At 47.3% G+C, this 17,851-nt stretch overlaps 2 protein-coding genes and 1 pseudogene across 2 annotated transcripts in view; 1 reads left to right on the plus strand and 2 right to left on the minus strand.

Moving 5' to 3' along the window:
• Window positions 1–3,971, plus strand: part of Lcor (ligand dependent nuclear receptor corepressor) — a 99,862-nt gene extending 95,891 nt beyond the window's left edge. The window contains exon 9 of the mRNA XM_028773828.1: window positions 193–3,971. Coding sequence (XP_028629661.1) covers window positions 193–3,155 — 2,963 coding nt within the window. The 3' untranslated portion in view covers window positions 3,156–3,971. The remainder of the gene's footprint in view (window positions 1–192) is intronic.
• A 9,345-nt stretch (window positions 3,972–13,316) lies between these two features.
• On the minus strand, window positions 13,317–13,826 carry LOC114628656 (annotated as a pseudogene).
• A 998-nt stretch (window positions 13,827–14,824) lies between these two features.
• Slit1 (slit guidance ligand 1) overlaps window positions 14,825–17,851 on the minus strand; it is a 143,102-nt gene continuing 140,075 nt past the window's right edge. Inside the window, exon 37 of the mRNA XM_028772931.1 lies at window positions 14,825–17,666. Coding sequence (XP_028628764.1) covers window positions 17,428–17,666 — 239 coding nt within the window. The 3' untranslated portion in view covers window positions 14,825–17,427. The remainder of the gene's footprint in view (window positions 17,667–17,851) is intronic.

Below are 17,851 nucleotides of genomic sequence, written 5' to 3' on the forward strand. Positions count from 1 at the left end.
TAGGTTCACAACTTCCTACAGTGGATGTCCAGCTTCCCACAGTAGGTTCACAGCTTCCTACAGCGGATGTCCAGCTTCCCACAGTAGGTTCACAACTTTCTACAGTGGATATCCAGCTTCCCACAGTGGATGTGCAAATTCCCACAGTTGATATGCAGTTTCCCAAAGAAGGTGAGCAACTTCTGGAAGAAGATACCTGTGATGATCCTAGGAAAGAAAGCACCTCCATTGAGGAAGGGGACGAAGACACATCATCAGTAAAAGAGCATCAAGAGCCAGAAGTCTGCACCATGAGTGAACAGGGTCCTGGTAGCTCCCCTAGGCCAGGGGAGACCACAGCCTCTAGTCCAGCACGTCTTCTGCCTGCTCTCCTCCCTAACGAGGATGTATCTGATGTGCCAGAAGGCAGCAATGTGGTCTCACCTCCCACAGAAAGTGTACCATCTTTCCATGAGCAAGACCAGCCACCAGCCTCCCTGCTAGGCCCAGAGGAATTGCAGGCACAGGAGTGCCACCTGGTTCTGACAGCTGGAAGCATCCCCTTCACCTCCAGGGAGGACAGTAAAGATCTTCTCTGTAGACCTGAGTCTTCTCCTGAAGCAGCCATCAGAGAGGAGAGTTCTCCATGCTCAGAAGATGAAAGTCTTGCTGCAGCCTTAGATCCTCCCCTAGGTCTAGAACTGTCTGAGCATGACCACAGCACTAGCACTGAGGCTGAGACCAGAGACATCCCTGGGGAGACACTGTTGCTAGATGACTCCCTGCCCCTCCTGGAGAGCAGCATTGTCGCTGATGAGAACCCAAGCGAGATGGAAGGAGGTGAGGTGGCAAGTGGGACAGGACACCTGGAGGCCCATGACAATGATATGCAATACTCAACAGAAAATGATCCGAGTGAACCAAACTCTGACTCACCTGAAGAGAATGTGGATAAAAAGAAAAAGGCTAAAAAGCTCCCTGAGGCCTCTGATAGGTGCCTAAGAAGTCAGCTTGTAGATTCTTCCTCTGCTGACAGGTACCCAGGAAGCCAGGGTTTGGATTCATCTGCTGCTTGTTCTGAAATTAAGGTTTCTAAAAATCCTGCTGTAAAGCATTCTAAAAGAGAAGGGGACTCTGGTGGGGTGACATCTGAGGGTCCAGTGATTGACAGCATCCATACAGACAATCTGGAGGACACTGAAGACCTTGGTGTCAGTGAACATTCCTCTGATGAAGAGACCAAGCAGGAGGCTGAAGGAGTTGGCGTCATTACAAGGCAGACTGTTAAAAACATACTGGCAAAGGAAGTTAAAAGGGAAGAGGGAGGGACTTCCCCACACACTGACCCAGCCACTGTTGGCCAGCCACTGCTTGGGGACAACCTGGAAACCCATGTCTGGTCCAAGACAGATGAGAGAGATGCCCATGTGCCCTCAGAAAGCATTTCTTGCGAGAGGGACCCAGAGCAGGTAAAAGAGAGCTCAGGACACATTGCCATACAGGACAGGGAGGCCGCGGGGAGTGAGGTAGACACTGAGGATGCCCACCATAAAGACGATGCTGGCCTTGCTCCGTGTGGCTCAGCTGGGATATCAGCCAGTCAGAGTGGTGATGCTGCTGGGCCACCAAGATGTGTTACAAGGCCTAAGAAACCACCGCCTTCTACCTACAACCTGAGACACGCTCACGGTGCGGATGCCTTGGACACTATGAAAACGACTTCAGAAAAGCAAGTCACACAAGGAAACCCAGCACCAAAGGAAAGCGGAGCTTCTGAGAGTGCAGAGCCCTTAGATGAGGATGATTCGGACATGGTGGAGGAGCAACCCAAGTTCATGGGATGGTGCGCAGAGGAAGAGAACCAGGAGCTGATCGCCAGCTTCAACGCCCAGTACCTGAGAGTTCAGAAGGGCTGGATCCAGTTGGAGAAAGAGGCTCAGCCAACGGCAAGAGCAAGGAGCAAGTCTGACAAGCTGAAGGAGATTTGGAAGAGCAAGAAGAGGTCACGGAAGTGTAGGGGCTCACTGGAGGTGCAAAAGTTTTCTCCTGTTCAGATGCTGTTTATGACAAACTTTAAGCTGTCTAACATCTGTAAGTGGTTCTTAGAGACGACAGAGACTCGATCGCTGGTCATTGTGAAGAAACTGAATACTCGTCTTCCAGGAGACATCCCCCTTGTTAAACACCCTCTTCAGAAGTACCCTCCTTCCACCATGTACCCTAGTTCACTACAGGCAGAGCGCTTGAAAAAACACTTAAAGAAATTCCCTGGAGCCATTCCTGCTAAGAATAATTGGAAGACACAGAAGCTATGGGCTAAGTTACGAGAGAATCCTGACCAGGTAGACCCAGAAGCTGCCAGTGATATCAGTCTTGGCCCTAACAGTGAAGACAGTGTGGAGGAAGTCAGGGAAGGTAGACAAAGCCATCCTCCCATCAACTTGCCTACTCCAGCCAGCACTCGGATCCTTAGAAAGTATTCGAATATTCGAGGAAAGCTCAGAGCACAGCGTCTAGACAGCTCACTGGGTGGGGCTTCTGAAATTAAGCAGGGCCGCAAGAGTGTGTGCATCAACCCGCTAATGTCCCCCAAGCTCGCCCTCCAGGTGGGTGCAGATGGGTTTCCCGTCAACCCCAAGAGGGCTGAAAGAAGCAAGGGGAGAAGAGGGAAGCAGATGCCGGAAACTTTGCTTAAAGTGGAAGGTCAGAACAAGCGCAAAAGAGCAGAAGGCTCCGGTACTCAAGACGGTAAGGACAAGGGGCCGGCAACAAAAGCCAGCAGAGGCCTTTCTGCCAAGAAGCTAGCTGCAAAGGACAGAGCCAACCAACTATCCAAGAAGATGACCTTGAAAGAAAATAAAGTGAGAGTCTGTAGAAAGGGTCCTGGAAGGAGCTGCCCGTCATCCAGGAAAGAAAAAGAGAATGCGAACAGAAGACCTGGCCATCCCACGGCAGCCTCCGAAGCGCTGACAAGGCCTTCAAAACAAAGGGGTGCAAAAGAAGCCTCTACAAAGACCCCAAAGGCCGGGAGGAGAAACCGGAAGCTGAGCAGTGGGAGGGGCCGAGCCAGACCCCTGGCAAAAAGTCCAGAGAACCGGACTGCCCCGAGAAAAAGAAAGCTCAAGGCCAAACTGGACTCTTCCCTGGGCAAGCGGAGGCGGTTAGAAGCCAAGTGATAGCTGGATAGCCACTGAGGAACGGGCCCAGGAAAGCAACCTTTCTTTGTGGATTAACAGAGCCTGTTTTTATAAGCTTATCAAGCCTTTCTCGTTGTAGTTATGGGGAACGCCAGTTTGAGATGTCAGAAAATGCATCTGAGCTGGAGAAGGGAACTTGTAGAGTTCTTCTCTGGGGCTAAGAAAGTTGTATGTTATTTTCTGGTTGTTCCTTGGGTTTTAAACTTGGAACCAAGCAGTTTTTATTTTAAGAAGTACAGTGCCTTATTTATCCTTTTTGTTTAAAAATTTACAAAAGCTAAGAAGCTGATGTATGTGACTAAAGGCTTGTATTTTATACTTGACGCACAAGCACTTGTTCTGTCACTGAGGAGGCTGCCACCACACTTGGACGAGCAAGCGAGCGAGCGAGGAGCCGTCAGCAGCTGCCTGTGCGCCCCAGACAGGTGCAGTCCGCAGCACAACTCCCTCTCTGTCTTGTTTGGTTTTTATTTGATTGATATTTGAAAGCTGAACCAAATCTTTTCTATGGTATGTGGAGAATGCAGGGGATTTATAATTATTATAATATTTCTGTTACTTTTCTTCCAAAACTCATTGTTGATCACCCCTTCATCTTTTTATTTTTTAAATCATTTCAGATCATGTTCTCAAATTTGTGTGCCCATGGGTCAAAGATGTCCTGCAGTCTCTTTTGTTGGTTTTTTGTTTTGTTTTTGTTTTGTTTTGTTTTGTTTTGTCCCAAACTCTGTAACTACTAACATGAAGGTAGTTTGACCGTTAGGATGAGTAACTCCTGTTTTCTTTCTTACACAAAGTACCCCTGCTCATTGCAAGTTGAGATGTTCTTTCTGGCAGTGGGAAGGCTTAGGCGTGTCCGTATGCTTCTTACATGCACATGGTCGCTACCCACAAGTATCTTCTGGTACTAGTTTCATAGTAAAGTTCTTTCTTCTCCTTGCAGTGCATCTGTGAGCTGAGTAGTTAGCAATGGTCAGAATGTTTGAAAGTCATTCAGAGTCTCCATGTGCATTTCTAAGCAGACTTCCACATCAGACTTGGGAGAGGTGTGAGCAGTGGCCTTGAAACCAGGCACACAGGCAACTGACAGAAGCTGCCCAGAGTCTTAATGGAGCCACACCACACACAGATGAGTGAAGTTCAGTGGGACTCTCTGATGTCAGTGTCTTTGCCTGGAGTAGGTATCTATTCAAATTGATAGTTCCATTTTCATGGCCAAACACTTGCAGAGTCACCCCTCCCCCTACCATGTCATTCTGTCCCATGACTCAGAAATGAGAACCGCAATAATTGAAAGTGATGTTTGCCTTTCCTTGGTGGAGCCTGACATGGCCCCATTGGCTTTACTTGGTGCCTACAGCATTGCTCCATGATAACAGTGTATACTCGGCATTTCCATTGGGCCAGTCAGCAAACCCTGGGGTGCTGAAGCCTCAGTCAGCTTTGACGTGTTCTGTCACCAAAATAGGCTGGTGTGGGACAGCTGCTGCTCTGGTCTTCTTATTAAAAGTTTCTATTTAGATTGTTTTAGACTTTTTAGATCAACCCAGATGAATTTCTTTTATATGCAAATCATGATAAAACAGACCTTCTACCTATTTTGATATTGTTAACAGTTTGCTGCAGATAATGGAAACTTCTGATAATTTTATAGGACTGGAACATTTGATTCATGAGAAGTTCAGAATGATGTTGAATTTCACAGATAATGAAAGTCATCAGTTTCTTTTTTTTTTAATGTCACCTCTGTGTCCCATGAGCCTCCTCTTCCTCCTCCCTTTCCCCATTCCCCATTTTATTATTATTATTATTTTATTATTATTACCTTTGACCTTGACCATTTACAAGCTACCTATCATAATGAGACTGCTGTGTGTGCTGCCAACTCTCCCTCAGCATTGGGTTGCACAGAAGCATTAACATGTTTTGAATAGGTTCGTTGAATCTTAAAAGATGGTTTTAAGGCTTAAAAGAACTTTTGCTGTAGTTGTCACTGGATATTGTTGTTGTAGTGACTTACACAGCCGAGGCTTACTAATGTCAGGTGTACTGATACTTGTACACATGAGGTGCCCTTGGCTGCCTGGGGAGTCCTTGTAAGGTGCTTGGGTTAGGTTAGGGGAGGAAGGAGTGAGTGCTAAGTTGGTGGGACGCTTTCAGTTCCCAGTTTATGATTCATTCCATTACTTTCCTGATAGTGTTTTCTGTTTTAAAGGTTCACTTTGAGGTAGGCTGCATTTGAAGAGGCTGTGTGGAAGTGTTTCGTGTATAACCACCTAACGATGACGTAAGCATCTGGAAAATCAGCTTCCACTTGATGATAGTAACTGCATTTCTTTATATTTATACAGCCTATAAAATTATTTATACAGTCTATAAAATTGCACAGTCAAGTTAAGTAATCTCATTCTTGCTGACCTGGTTAATTTTGTTAATAGAAGAAAGGAAACAAAAGCAAAATGCCGGTAGCTCTAGGCCTTTTCTCTACCCAGAGCATGCTGGGATTTTATCCCCTCAGCATCTCCAGGTTTGACCCTGACTCCAGTCTCTTTGTTTTCCTCCCTTCCTGTAGCCATTTTCTTATATGACTTGCCACCATTTGCAGTGCGCTCTGTCCCACAGTTTTGATGCTGAGTCTGAAAGGCATTCTGCTTCTGGCCCTCCCTACACTCAGTAAAGTGGCTGTCATAAGGCTGGAGCTGGAGTTGATCCCAGAGGACTGGTTCCCTCTGTTCAGAAGCTGGAAGATGCCCCAGAAACTATCAGAGAAGCTCTGTGTAGCTTTCCTAGAGTGCAGCCTTCTTTGGGAGATCCATTTTCTTTCTTATTGAGTTCCCTGGGAGGGGCCTGCTCTTTTGATGGGGGTTCAGAGTTTTATTCTGACACTTCTTCAGATATGTTACAATCTGTCAGTGCATTTGGAAGGCCCCAAACCCTTCTCTGTTCTGGGAACTTCCTGCATAGGAATGCTACCTGAGTCTGTTGATCCACAGTTGCTAGTCCCTGGGATTCCCTGGGTCTTGCTGGTCTTGTTTTTTGTTTGAGTAGAGTTCTTAAATTGAAGATTTTCCACTGTCCTCTCTAAACCACAGTTGAACTGTGGGGTTTATGCCTCACCATTCTGTAATGGCTTAGAGAGAAGAGTTATTCATCCCTTTCCCCAGGGACCCAGTGCATCACCCAGCACAGGTGAATTTCCCACCATGCACCTAAGTCATCAGCAAGTATCACTGCAAGATAGACACTGTGAGCCAACATTTGGCCTGTTTCCAGCCTTGTGACAGCCTCTGTAGTGAGGGCACAGCTACCACTCATTGGTTAGTGACCTAAGAGTCCCATAGGAAGTGACAGCGTGCTGCATGGTATGAGATGCCACGGTGTTGCCATCAGCAAGTCTGTAATTGTAACAATACCAGAAACAGACTGAACAATCCAAGAAGCTACCCAGTGGCCAAGGAGCCACCTCCATCCCTGTGGCTTCAGGTCAGCCAGCTCAGGCCTCTTAGCTCAAACGAGCAGTCACAGACATGCAAACTGGGCTGGCTACTCCCGGGTATAAATTAAGTTTTGTTGGCACATTCCATGCTCTTTTGCTTACTGATTGTCCATGATGTAGACTAAATACCGGAGAAGTGGCCATGAAGCCCACAAAGCCTGAAATAACTAAATTTACATCTTTGAAATGACCCCTGCTTGAGAAAATAACTGCTTTTAGGGATAAATTTTTATTCCTCTTCTGTTTCCTGGCTCCCATCTCCGTGCTGGCCTGTGCACATGTTGTATGCTCTTGCTGTAAGAGGCATGTCATTGAGACAGCTCTCAAGTAAGCTCTGAACAAAAAGTGCATCTCCTTTTAAATCCTTCACCCCAGGTCCACCATGAGGGCACCACAGCCTGTAGACCAGAACCCCTGAGCAAGGTGTCTTTGGATTTCTAAAATTCTGTGGCCTTGCCCCTGTCCTACTCCCATAGTTCATAATCGTAGAACTGCCTCTGGCTTTACTCGTTTACTAAAATAAGCCAAGACTGTCTCTGATGAGACTAGCTGGGGGTACTTCTAGTGGGCATTTAGTTATGGGGAAGTCACACAGCATGGAAACAAGTCTCATGACAACCAAAGCACTGTTTATAATGAGTTACCATTGATCTGTTTTCAATCACACACTTTCAAAGTAATTTTATTAGAGGCAAGCTAACAAAATAGTAGTTTTTTAACTGCTATAAAAAATAAAGAAAAAAGTTTCACCTGAGTTATGACTAGGGAGTTAGAGACTAGATCTGTCTATCAGAGTATGTCAGCTTCCAGGGTGTGAGTCCTTCCCAACCCCAAACTCAAATGTAAGTTTCTATTCTGCATTGGGTTGAGTATCATGTCAAAAATTTAAAAATGAGGACCTTGTACCCTAATTAGTGGACAGTACTGAAGATTGATCTCTGGGTAAGTGAGGGAGACATTCTCCCACCATCTTGCCTATTGTTCTGTCTTCTAATGGCTGGTTATCCACTGAAATGTTGGAAGCCTGAAATATGAAGTGTCTATACCCAAAGCAGTCCTCGTATTCACACAGCAGGTACTTTGACCTACATCTGCTCCCAAATCCATTTCAAGGAAAAGATATTTTTTAAAACTTAAACACAGCAGAACTGGGGGACTAGCCATTTGACACTACTTTCAAAAATAGTTCAACTCTTGAAAATTCTGAAGACTCCTGTCATGTACAAGGGATGCATTGCAGGGCTAGTCACCTTATAGCACCCAAGGGACCAAAGGGACGTGTGCTTTTGTCCTTTGGTTTGAGCCATTGGGTTAGTTCCACTGGCATTACCTTCTCCCACCCAGTTGTCCTTTCCCAGGCTTTCAGTGTGTTGGCCTCAGCTCGTCACCTAACTTGCAGATTGGCAGCTGCACAGGCATGTGACAAGGAGACCCTGAAGCTTTCACACCCAATAGGCCCGTCCTGTCTGATCCCGGTGTAGTTTAAGCCACCTGAAAGCATGAAACACCTGCCTGAAGCAGCGACCCAGTGCACATGGTACAAGAATACACCAGAGATTGGACAAGTGGGTTTTCACTGTTTGAACTGGATAACCAGAAGTAACAGAACCACTAACAGACAATGATCCACACTGCCTAGAATACTTACTGCCTGACCTTTTAGGCAAAAGCCATTATGAAATTGTGTGGGCAGTTAGGCACACTTTTTTTTTCCCCCACCTAGGCCAGCATTGCAACAGTCCTTATGGGTTTGTGGCATCTTGCATGTCTGTCTCAGCACACAGTAGCCACTGTACATCATTCCTGATAGTGCTTGTATGGAAGAAAACGATGTCTTTGCTCCTTAGATACTTGTTGATGAGTTGTGGATATACCATATCAGCCAGGGTATAGTTTAAAGTGTAGTTTTGTAACCTAAGAATGCAATCAATCATCGTTCTTCTGCATCACCATGAACGTGACTGACAGAGACATTCCACCAGCAGTGTTTGACAGACACATGCTGATCTCTGGTGAACGAGCAGCCTCCAGCAGTGCCTCCCTCAAAGCACAGGAACTGGTAGTGTTTCACACTGATAGCCCTCCGTTCTCTCCTGTACATACAATGGATGTGTGCAGGTTTACAGTTCTAAGATTTGGTCAGCATCTGGGCAAAAATGACTGATGTTTGTGTGTTTGAACCCTGAGTCCAGGCCATGCTTTTTTCACATGTTGTCCACACACCAGCAGCTTTAGGCCCAGCAAGTCCAGGGCTCTCCTGCCTGCCAGGGAAGGCCAGGCTTGTTCAGGCCTGAAGCAGCTCCTCATCTGGGGAGCCATTCTTGGTACATTGCCTTTCTTCTCCCCTCCTGCCTATGCCACTGGCCCCCTTCCAGGTGGCATCTTCTCTGGGACACCCCACCCCCAACACCCTGCAAAGTGCTTCGCTGAACATATCATATGAGAGTTTCTCTCTTCATTACTGGATTCTCAGTGTTTAGTGGACTGGGTCTGAATGCCATTCAGTGCACCTTTTCCCCACTCCAGGTGGTACCATGATGATGTACATCTCGGGTTGTGTTGTAGTTAGAGCTGTATGTTGTGCTTGGAAGCATTTGTGTTAAAGATACTACACAAATAAGATTTGCATAATTTTGTATATTTATACCACAGGTAGGGATTACTGTTAGAGCCACTGTATCTTAGGGTAATTGATTTCACTTGTGGCTTCTGCCTTCTTAGTAGTTCTAGGAGACTGAATTAGTGATTGGTTTCAAATATATAGAGTACATATTTATACACACCACTGTGGAGTTTATTTTACTGTGTAAATAATGGTATTTTCCTGTTCAAATGCTTCTATACAAAGTATTTATTTTAACAAAAGTAGTTAACTGTCAAAAGGGCTTTCCAAAAACTGTTCTTGCCGTCTCTCCCCCCAGCTCCCATGCTCAGCTATCAAACACCTAAACATCACAGTAAAGGCAAGAGGCTGTAACCTTAAAACCCTTGAGTAGACAGAACATGGATTGGGACTCTTAATGCTGCTCCCCATGGTCCATCCCAGACCAAAGTGGAGCTTGAAGGGGTGTGGCTTTGCTCAGCCCAGGATCCCAGTGTCCCTGATAGCCACTCACCTATGTACCTATGCACCATTGATATGTTCAGCCGTTCACTTCCATGGTAGTGACCTTGGTTGTAGTCCTGTGGCAAGCAGCCTTATGCTATGCAATGAGGAGAAACCGTGATGGCTGCCAGTATGAGCTTCTCGCCTAGCTCTCAGGATTTATGAGAGTCACCCTTTGACACACCCAGAAGAGACACACCTGTCACCTCCTGCATGTTGACAAAACTTGGGAACACCTTGCTTTCCGCCTCTCCCTTTCTCATCAAGCATCTGTGCAGATGTGGTCCCTCCCACCCATCTGTAACCCATGGTTCAAAATCCATTCAGCTTTGCGTCTCAGGAGTCCTGGTCTGCAATCCAGAGCACCCTCAATGTCATAGAACCAATGCTCTGTGGTCATGCATGGCCCTTTCCCCCTGTGCTTTGTCCTTGGGCACCCCATCTGTCACTGTGTCACTCTGCTGGGATGGCTGGGTTGGCCTGCAGCTCCAGGACTCTAGGGTACTTGGAGACCAGGTATGTACTGTCATCTATTTGAACTGTAGTTTGCAGATTTCCCTATGGCCTCCCTTTGTCTTTTTTGGACAAGGAAAGCACATCAATGGTAATGCTGGAGAATGTTTTCTAAGATGATGTTTGTAAGCACATCTCATTCTGAGATGAAATGTGAATGGGTAACTAGCTGCCAGGGAATTTAGCACTGAACTAGAACAGTCAGAACTTTTTAACCTTTGCAGAAAGTAGATTCTGCTCTCATCTAAATGTTCACAAGATGTAATGCTGTAAATAGTTTTCTAAAAAATATTTATTACATGTTCTGTATACAAACTCACGTTCCAAGTGATGTTGGTTTGCATTGTATTGTAGATTATATTTTGAGTAGTGGACTTTTTTCATAACACAGTTCACTCATGGAGAAAGAAACAAAACCAGTAGGTTGAGAGCTGTTTGGGGCATTTGATCTGTAATGGACCATCCAATCCAAGCTTTAACTGCCCCTCTTCTCCCCTGGTTGTGTTATATATATTATATATATACAGGTGTACAGTACAGGTCAGTGCTTGAGTCTGCAGTGCAGATTTCCAGGTGTTCTTTCTGATGTGTTCCCATAGCAATATGACCCCAGGTGCTGACCAGTCCTGTTGTCTCAGAGGATCGGGTCAGGGGGACAGCTCTTGCTATGCCTCTTGCCTTTCCTAAGAGGCTGCTTTACTTGAATTGATGCTTCTGTTTCTTCTGCATGCTCCCATGTCACAAAACTATAGCAGTGTGTGGGAACTCGCCCAGCACCAGACACATCACAAGTGGACATGCCAATCAAAGGTTAGTGACTTCCCAGGAATTTTACGTTCCAGAACAGATGGGGCAAAGCTCAATTGGCCGTAGAATAAATGTAAGGAATTTTTACCAGAGAAACATGTGGCCTGCTATATTTGCCCCTCCCCCTGCTCTGTCTGACTCACCTTTGGAAGCCAGCCTATGTCCTGCCTTCTGCCTCTATGCCTAGGCTCGAGATGTCCATGGTCCCTAGAGTCTGGCTAGGTTCTTAATGTGCCCAACGCCGCTATTGAGCAGCCTTTCCTGTGACCGTCCTAAGCTTAAGGAAAAGGAATACCCCACACCCAGGTACCCACTGTTAGAAGTGATGTAGTTTTTTAGGCTTTTGGAATATGTCTCTTTTTTTTTTGTATTTCTGATGGTGTTTGGAATTTTTCACTAGTGTTTTTTAGATTAAAGTGGGTGCATTAAGGTAAACTTTCCACTGCTGAGCCCAAAAGCGTGCAGAGGAGAGAACTTGGCCTGCATTGTGTTGTTGGGGAGGTGACTACTTACGGTGAGAGGGTGAGGGGCGGGTTTTGTAGATGATATGGGGTTGAAATAGAAATTCTGGCCAGAGGTTTCCTAAGCCTTTGATATTTTATAATGAAAATCCTCCACATTAACCTTGCTTAATCTCGATGTAAGCCTGCTGTTTACCCTCAGGGAACAAGTGGTTTTCAAAATTGAGCTCCTCCCAGGTCCTAGGCCAGTGCCTGTGTGTGCTGGTCATCTCTGTGATCTCATGGCATTATTTTCCCGTATGCATTATGATATTAAGAAGTTCAGCCCCACCCTGTGTGAAAAGCACACCCCAGTGCCCTAATTTAGGCTTGTGTCGTTGCCTTTGAGGGGCCTGGGGGCTGTCCTAGGAGGCCCATGCCATTTAACTGAAGCTCAGGTGTGCATTGGATTGTGCTTCTATTTGGCCACAACCCTTCAGAATGAGTTTGGGGCAGGGGCTACGGATCCGGCTCCAGATTCAGAGAGCTGAGTCTCCACCGTTCCTTAAGTTTTTACCAGTCCCTCCTGGTGGTGTTGCCGAGGTCAATCTTGTAGGTGTTTGGATGTGCTCCTTTTTGCTGTCTTGTGAGTCGTAGCCAGTGGTCCAGATGCCCAAGGGTGGGGCCTCTGGAGGGTCTAGCCCTCCCTGACGCCAGCACCTTTCAAATTAGTAAAGTGAGGAGAATCTGCAAGTGGCCACCTGGCAGGACAGCACGTGTCTCTTGGGCCTGGATTCCACTGTTAGTGAGTGTAGGAAAATACTGTGTCTTTAATGGATGAAAATTCAATGTATGCTGTGAATTTGTTGGTTTGAAACATTGAAAAATTTTCATTAGACAATGTTTACATACCTCACCTGAAGAACCTTTGAGAGTGTATATATGAAATTTTAAAATATATTAAGTTGCTTTAAAACAGTATGTATAGCTATAAAAAGTTGGAGTTATTTTAACTTTGAGTATGTACCAAGTCTTTTAAATATTGAAATCTCGTAGACTTTCTGGCTTCTGTGTTTTGCTTTTCCTGTTGGACCACATAGATAACTGTGTTTTTATTCTTGATAAAGGGGGCCCACACCGAAGTCCAGGCTTGGAAGGATTTTCTGGTTTGGTTTTGAGGGAATGGGGTGTGGAGCTAGAGGGTGTGGGGGGAGGGATTTCTCTAACATTGACATCTGTTCTGTGAGCTTTCTCAAGGCGCTTATTTTATTGCAGCATATTAAAGTTCTTTGATATTAAAGTGTGTTTTTGTGGTCACTGGAGGAGGGGGGGGAACAATACAGCACAGCCTCCTGCCCCACTAGTGTGCAGCTGAAAACAGACTGGGTCAGCCATGGGGCTGAGCACTGCCCAAATGATTAGTGATGCTGTAAGTTACGCCTCACTTCAGGGGACAGAAAATCTAACGGAAGCATTGTGGGATTCACTGGACAGGACAGGAAAGGTGTCAGCGTTCATCCCGAGGGGAGGGAACAAGCCAGCCCAGCCAAGTGCTATCCAGTTCTGTGACCCCAGCTAGAATATGACAGAAAACAAACCTTGCATTTGCCAGGGCTGCTTCTATGATCTGGCTTGTTGGATCTGCTGGAAATGGGTCTGTTCAAAGTCACGGTTGAGCCATGAGACCCGTGGAGGCAGTCCATCTCATGGCTGTATATCACAGAATAGACAGTAACTGACTGTCCAACAGCCCCAGGTTTGCTTTAACACTGAAGGTATACATTTCCAATCTACAGATGTGTTTATTTAGCCCAGGATTTTTTTTTAATGAATGAGGCCATTTATTAACCAGCATCCTTTGTTCTAATGCTTCTTGTTGGAAGCTGCCACCTGTCCAGCAATCCTGTCCAGATCTCTGTCCCTGAGGTGTTAGCTTGCGGCCCCCATCTTGGTCCTTTTCGACCATTTTCAGCCCCTCCAGGGTTTGGAGGACCCGGCGGGCCACACTCTTAGCGCCTCTGCTGAAGTGGCTGGGCCTGCCGTCCTCTGTAGATCTTGGTCATGGAGCCAACCCCTGCACCGCCACGGAGGTACAGGTGCCGCGCTGTGGAAGCAGCTCGTGTGTAGAACCAGTTCTCATCATATGGAGCGAGTTCTTTATGTTTGGCGAGCTTGACTGTGTCCACCCATTCGGGGACTTTAAGCTTCCTGGACTTTTTGAGGAAGGCTGCCAGAGCTCTGACGAACTCCTGCTGGTTAACATCTTTTACAGTAACTCCAGGCATCGTGCGGCCTCCGCGCTGCCAGCCAGGGGAAAGGGCAGCCCAGGATTTTTTTAAAAATAGTTTAAAGCTATAAGTTTTTCATTCCAAAATTTAGGGTTTCTAGTTTGGGGTGGGGGTGGGGGTGTTGTTTGTTTTGTTTTTGGTTTATTGGTATTTTGTTTAAAGCTAACAAATTTAGGTCATGGTGAAACCAGCTGGTACAGATGGACGGTCAAGTGTTCTTTAGGTGCTACCTTCTCCAGCAGTGAGAGTTTCCATTTGCCCCTGTTGGTACTTACTGCTTTAATTAGAAGTGGTAGAGAAATGTTGGGTCAAAACTCCTTCCCAGATGCTTGAGCCTGTGACGATGCTGGGTTTCACTTTCTCTACCCACCTCTACCCTGCTCTCTAGCACGCCCTTCCTCTCCAAACCCAGCTCGTGTGAAGGCACCAGAGTTACCATCCCTGGCCCCTTTCAGGGTGGCCATGTGCTCTTAGAATGGGGCTTTGTAACACCACTACATCCTTATGTGAGATCAGTTCATGGCCCTGGCATCAATGGAGGGCTTGTCACATCCTTTTACCTTTGGTGACCTATGGGGGCTGGGAGAATCTTAGAAATATAGATCCTGTTATTCATCTCCTATGTGCAGTGTGTTCTGGTCTGGTGTATGTTTCCCCATTCCTCCACTGGCCTGGGTACAGGGGCCTTCTAGAATTGATTATCTGAGAATGCATGCTACTTTGTAATCTGTCACCTGGATGCTCCAAGACCCTTGGAGTCTGATTAAATGTGTGAGTGACTCTGTAGGCAAATACTCAAAACATTAGTGTCACTTAAACCCTTGGTAGGAGCTGAGAGTAGGCCTCTCCAGTTTGTCACACACCCCTTTCCTTCAGGATAAAGAAGCCTTGCCATATCAGGGTTAGCAGACATCCTGGCTGTGATGACTGTGGCCAGTGTGGTAGTCCTGGTAGCAGCAGGCTCGTTTTGATGAAGAAAGAGACCAGGCAGGCAGAAAGTCCATGAATCAATGTCATGTTCACATGGAAGACAGCAGACAATACTGACATATTCTAAAACAATACTTCCAGGGAAAGGACAGATACAGCTCCCTCAGGGATTGTTTGAAGCCAGTTTCTAAGAGTTGACCCAAACAAGACTACAGAAACCCCAATCAAAAGGTCACAACCACATAGCATCTGAAAATCAAAACGGGAGGGACACTGGAGGTTGACTTTAACATATAAAAATACTATAACAAAATGAAATACAAATATATATTAGAATCTGTAAGTATTCTGTATAAAGAGATACTTTCATGGTTAGGCTAACAGCAGGCAAAGAGAAAACAAAGATGGCCTTTTCCATTTCTTAGCATTGTCACAGGGCCCTGAGCAGTGTTGCTCATGTACCAGTTCCTTGAGGACTTGCCCTGCTGGGTCTCTGCTGTGCATGTCTAATGGAAATAGCCAGTGATGACCACAAAGCAAACTGAAGATCTTTACCAAAGGGGAACACAATGTGGAGATGAGTTCTCAAAGGGCTGGTCTCAGAATCACCCTCTTACTTGACCTTACAAGTCCGAGTGTGGGCAGGTGATGGGAGCCATAGACCAGGTCCTTGACTAGCAAGATACTGACTAAGTCAAAGGTAAAGTTGAGCCTGGGGCTCATGGCTCTCTGGGAACCATCGAATTAGCCTCTCACCTCCTATCCCAAAGCCTTGGGGAAAGATGGCATCACCTGCCTCTCAAGCCCAGGAATTGGCTTCTCCAGGCCAATAGGGAGTGATGGTGTCTGGGGAAGGAAACTTGCACAGAGCTAAGGAGGCCAGAACACCTTTACTACTAGAAAAGAACATCATGCTACATGTCTAAGCTTTTCTGCCCTCTGCAGCCCGGTGCAGCTGCTTGCCAGGGTACTACAGTGACCTGGAAGCCTGGAGTAAGAGAAAGATGCTGTGCAGAGTTGTTTAAAGAGGTTTGGGCCTCTGTCCTCTTAGAGAGCTGTGGTCTGTGCACTGTGGCCCTAGCTGAGGGCCATAAGAAAATTGGAGTCCTAGCTCTGACAAAGAATATATACCCAGTCATGACAGTTAACCAGTTGATCAGGGCTGGGCTCTCTTTCTGTCCCAAAGTCTCAGTGACTGAGAGCCATTGTGATAGGAGATGCCACGTCCTCAAGTCACAGGAGACATATGCCCTCACCAGCACCAGAGGCTCCTCTTGGTGTCCACATAGGCAGTGATAGGTCTAAGGCCACCCTCTGTAAATACACTCCCAGTTAGAAGCAGGGGACATGCTCACACCTGTGGCCCACAGAGATAACCCCACTCCGTCCACACACCCAGACCAGGGCTACAGCCTCTCCAGGAGGAATGAGAAAGTTCTCCCTTCAGCGGCTCCGTTAGACGCAAACCTCATCTTTCTATACTTCACCCTACATGGAACAGGAGCCTTTGTATCAAGGTATCCATGTCTCTGCTGGCTTCAAACAGCCTTCACTGCAAATCCCCAGGGTAAGTTGCTATAGCCTGGGCCATTCAGGGTACTCCGTGATGTTCAGCAATTAGTTCACATCAGGGCTGCACACCCACAGACCTAACTCCAGGTTAGGTACATAAATACCTGCTAATGAAGTTAATGGAAACGGATCTCCTAACGCTTCGGGCCTCCCCTCCTGAGACCAGAGTGGCAGTGTCTATGTGGGTCCTATCTACCTTCCTGCTTCACTGCTGCAGACCTAAGGCCTGAAGTGAGCAGAGTCACATGCAGTGACTCAGCATCTGTATCATCTGGCCTTTTCTGTATCCTACTGCCTCACTACAATGCTCTAAACCAGGCCTCAGTTGAGACTGCCTTGGGCTTGCCCAGCTCCCCCTCAGACCCCATCCCTCCTCTGCCAGAGGTACCAGCAGCTTTTGGCTGGGAAACCTGGGTCCAATGCCCCTTTTGTGGCTGGTGATGTCTATTCAGCTGGAGTCAAGAACCTCACCCTCTTTGGTGGGGCCTGCCACCCCCAGCGCAAGAACACTCTCATAGGAGCTACTGTCATCCTATAGGTCAAGATTTAGAGGCCTGGCCCTATGCAAACCCCACCCCACCCCAGCTTCTTTCACAGGCTGTGGGAGCAATGGACCATAAGATTTGAGGAAGGAGCAGTCCCTTTTCCATGACAGGAGGTCTTACCCTAGAGAGTGGCCTGGTGCCAGTAGACATGGCTGCAGAAGCCAGGCCAGCACCTCCTGGATATAGTTGTCCTCAAAGGAGCCAAAGGCTCCTGGGACATAAAATGTTTCAGGCCACCCAGAGTCACAGGCCAAAGAAGAAGCAAGTGGAGACAGGATTTAGCCCCCCTTTCAGTCCCAAGTAGCTGGCAGAGGAGTGCCACCATCCTGCCACAGTTTGTGGCCTGACCTCACACACACATTCATTCAGCAAATATTTATTAAGCGCCTAGCTGTGCAAGGCACTTTAAGAGAGGGCGCGGCAGCCCAGGCCTTGCTCCTCTGCCCTGTCAGTGCAGTCCGCTGGAAAGGCAGCTCAGTGTCCCCGTGACCAGGACCCAGGCGCTATCCTGGTGATGCCCACCCTAGCCCAGCTGCTAGTGTGCCACCCGCACATTATGCGCACCGGACACAGCCGCACTTGGTGGGCTTCTCCACCTCCTCAGCAAATGAGGTCCCATCGCTGCACTCGAAGGTGAGCTTCCTCCGCTTCAGCCGCAGGCCCTGGCAGCAACCCTGGCCTGGGCATGCGCCCTGGCATTCCACCCATGACAGTGGGCGCGTGGTCTGGCAGATGGCATAGCCCCTCTGGACCCGGTGAAAGTCCCGGACAGGGTCCCCCCGGCACTCGGACTCTGGATGGGACAAACACCAAGACACAGCCTCAGGGCACACGGTGGGAAGCAGGCTGGGGGACAGGGCAGCATTCTAGGAGGGCTCCTCGGGGAGGGCTCTCTCATCCCTCTGTCCTCCCCATCTCTGCATGCACCTGTGCTATGCTTCCTCCCAGGACCACAGTGTGATTGGGGAAGGAGGAAGC

This window comes from Grammomys surdaster, unplaced genomic scaffold (assembly GCF_004785775.1).
Source record: "Grammomys surdaster isolate TR1022 unplaced genomic scaffold, NIH_TR_1.0 66, whole genome shotgun sequence".
In the NCBI taxonomy this organism is placed as follows: domain Eukaryota; kingdom Metazoa; phylum Chordata; class Mammalia; order Rodentia; family Muridae; genus Grammomys; species Grammomys surdaster.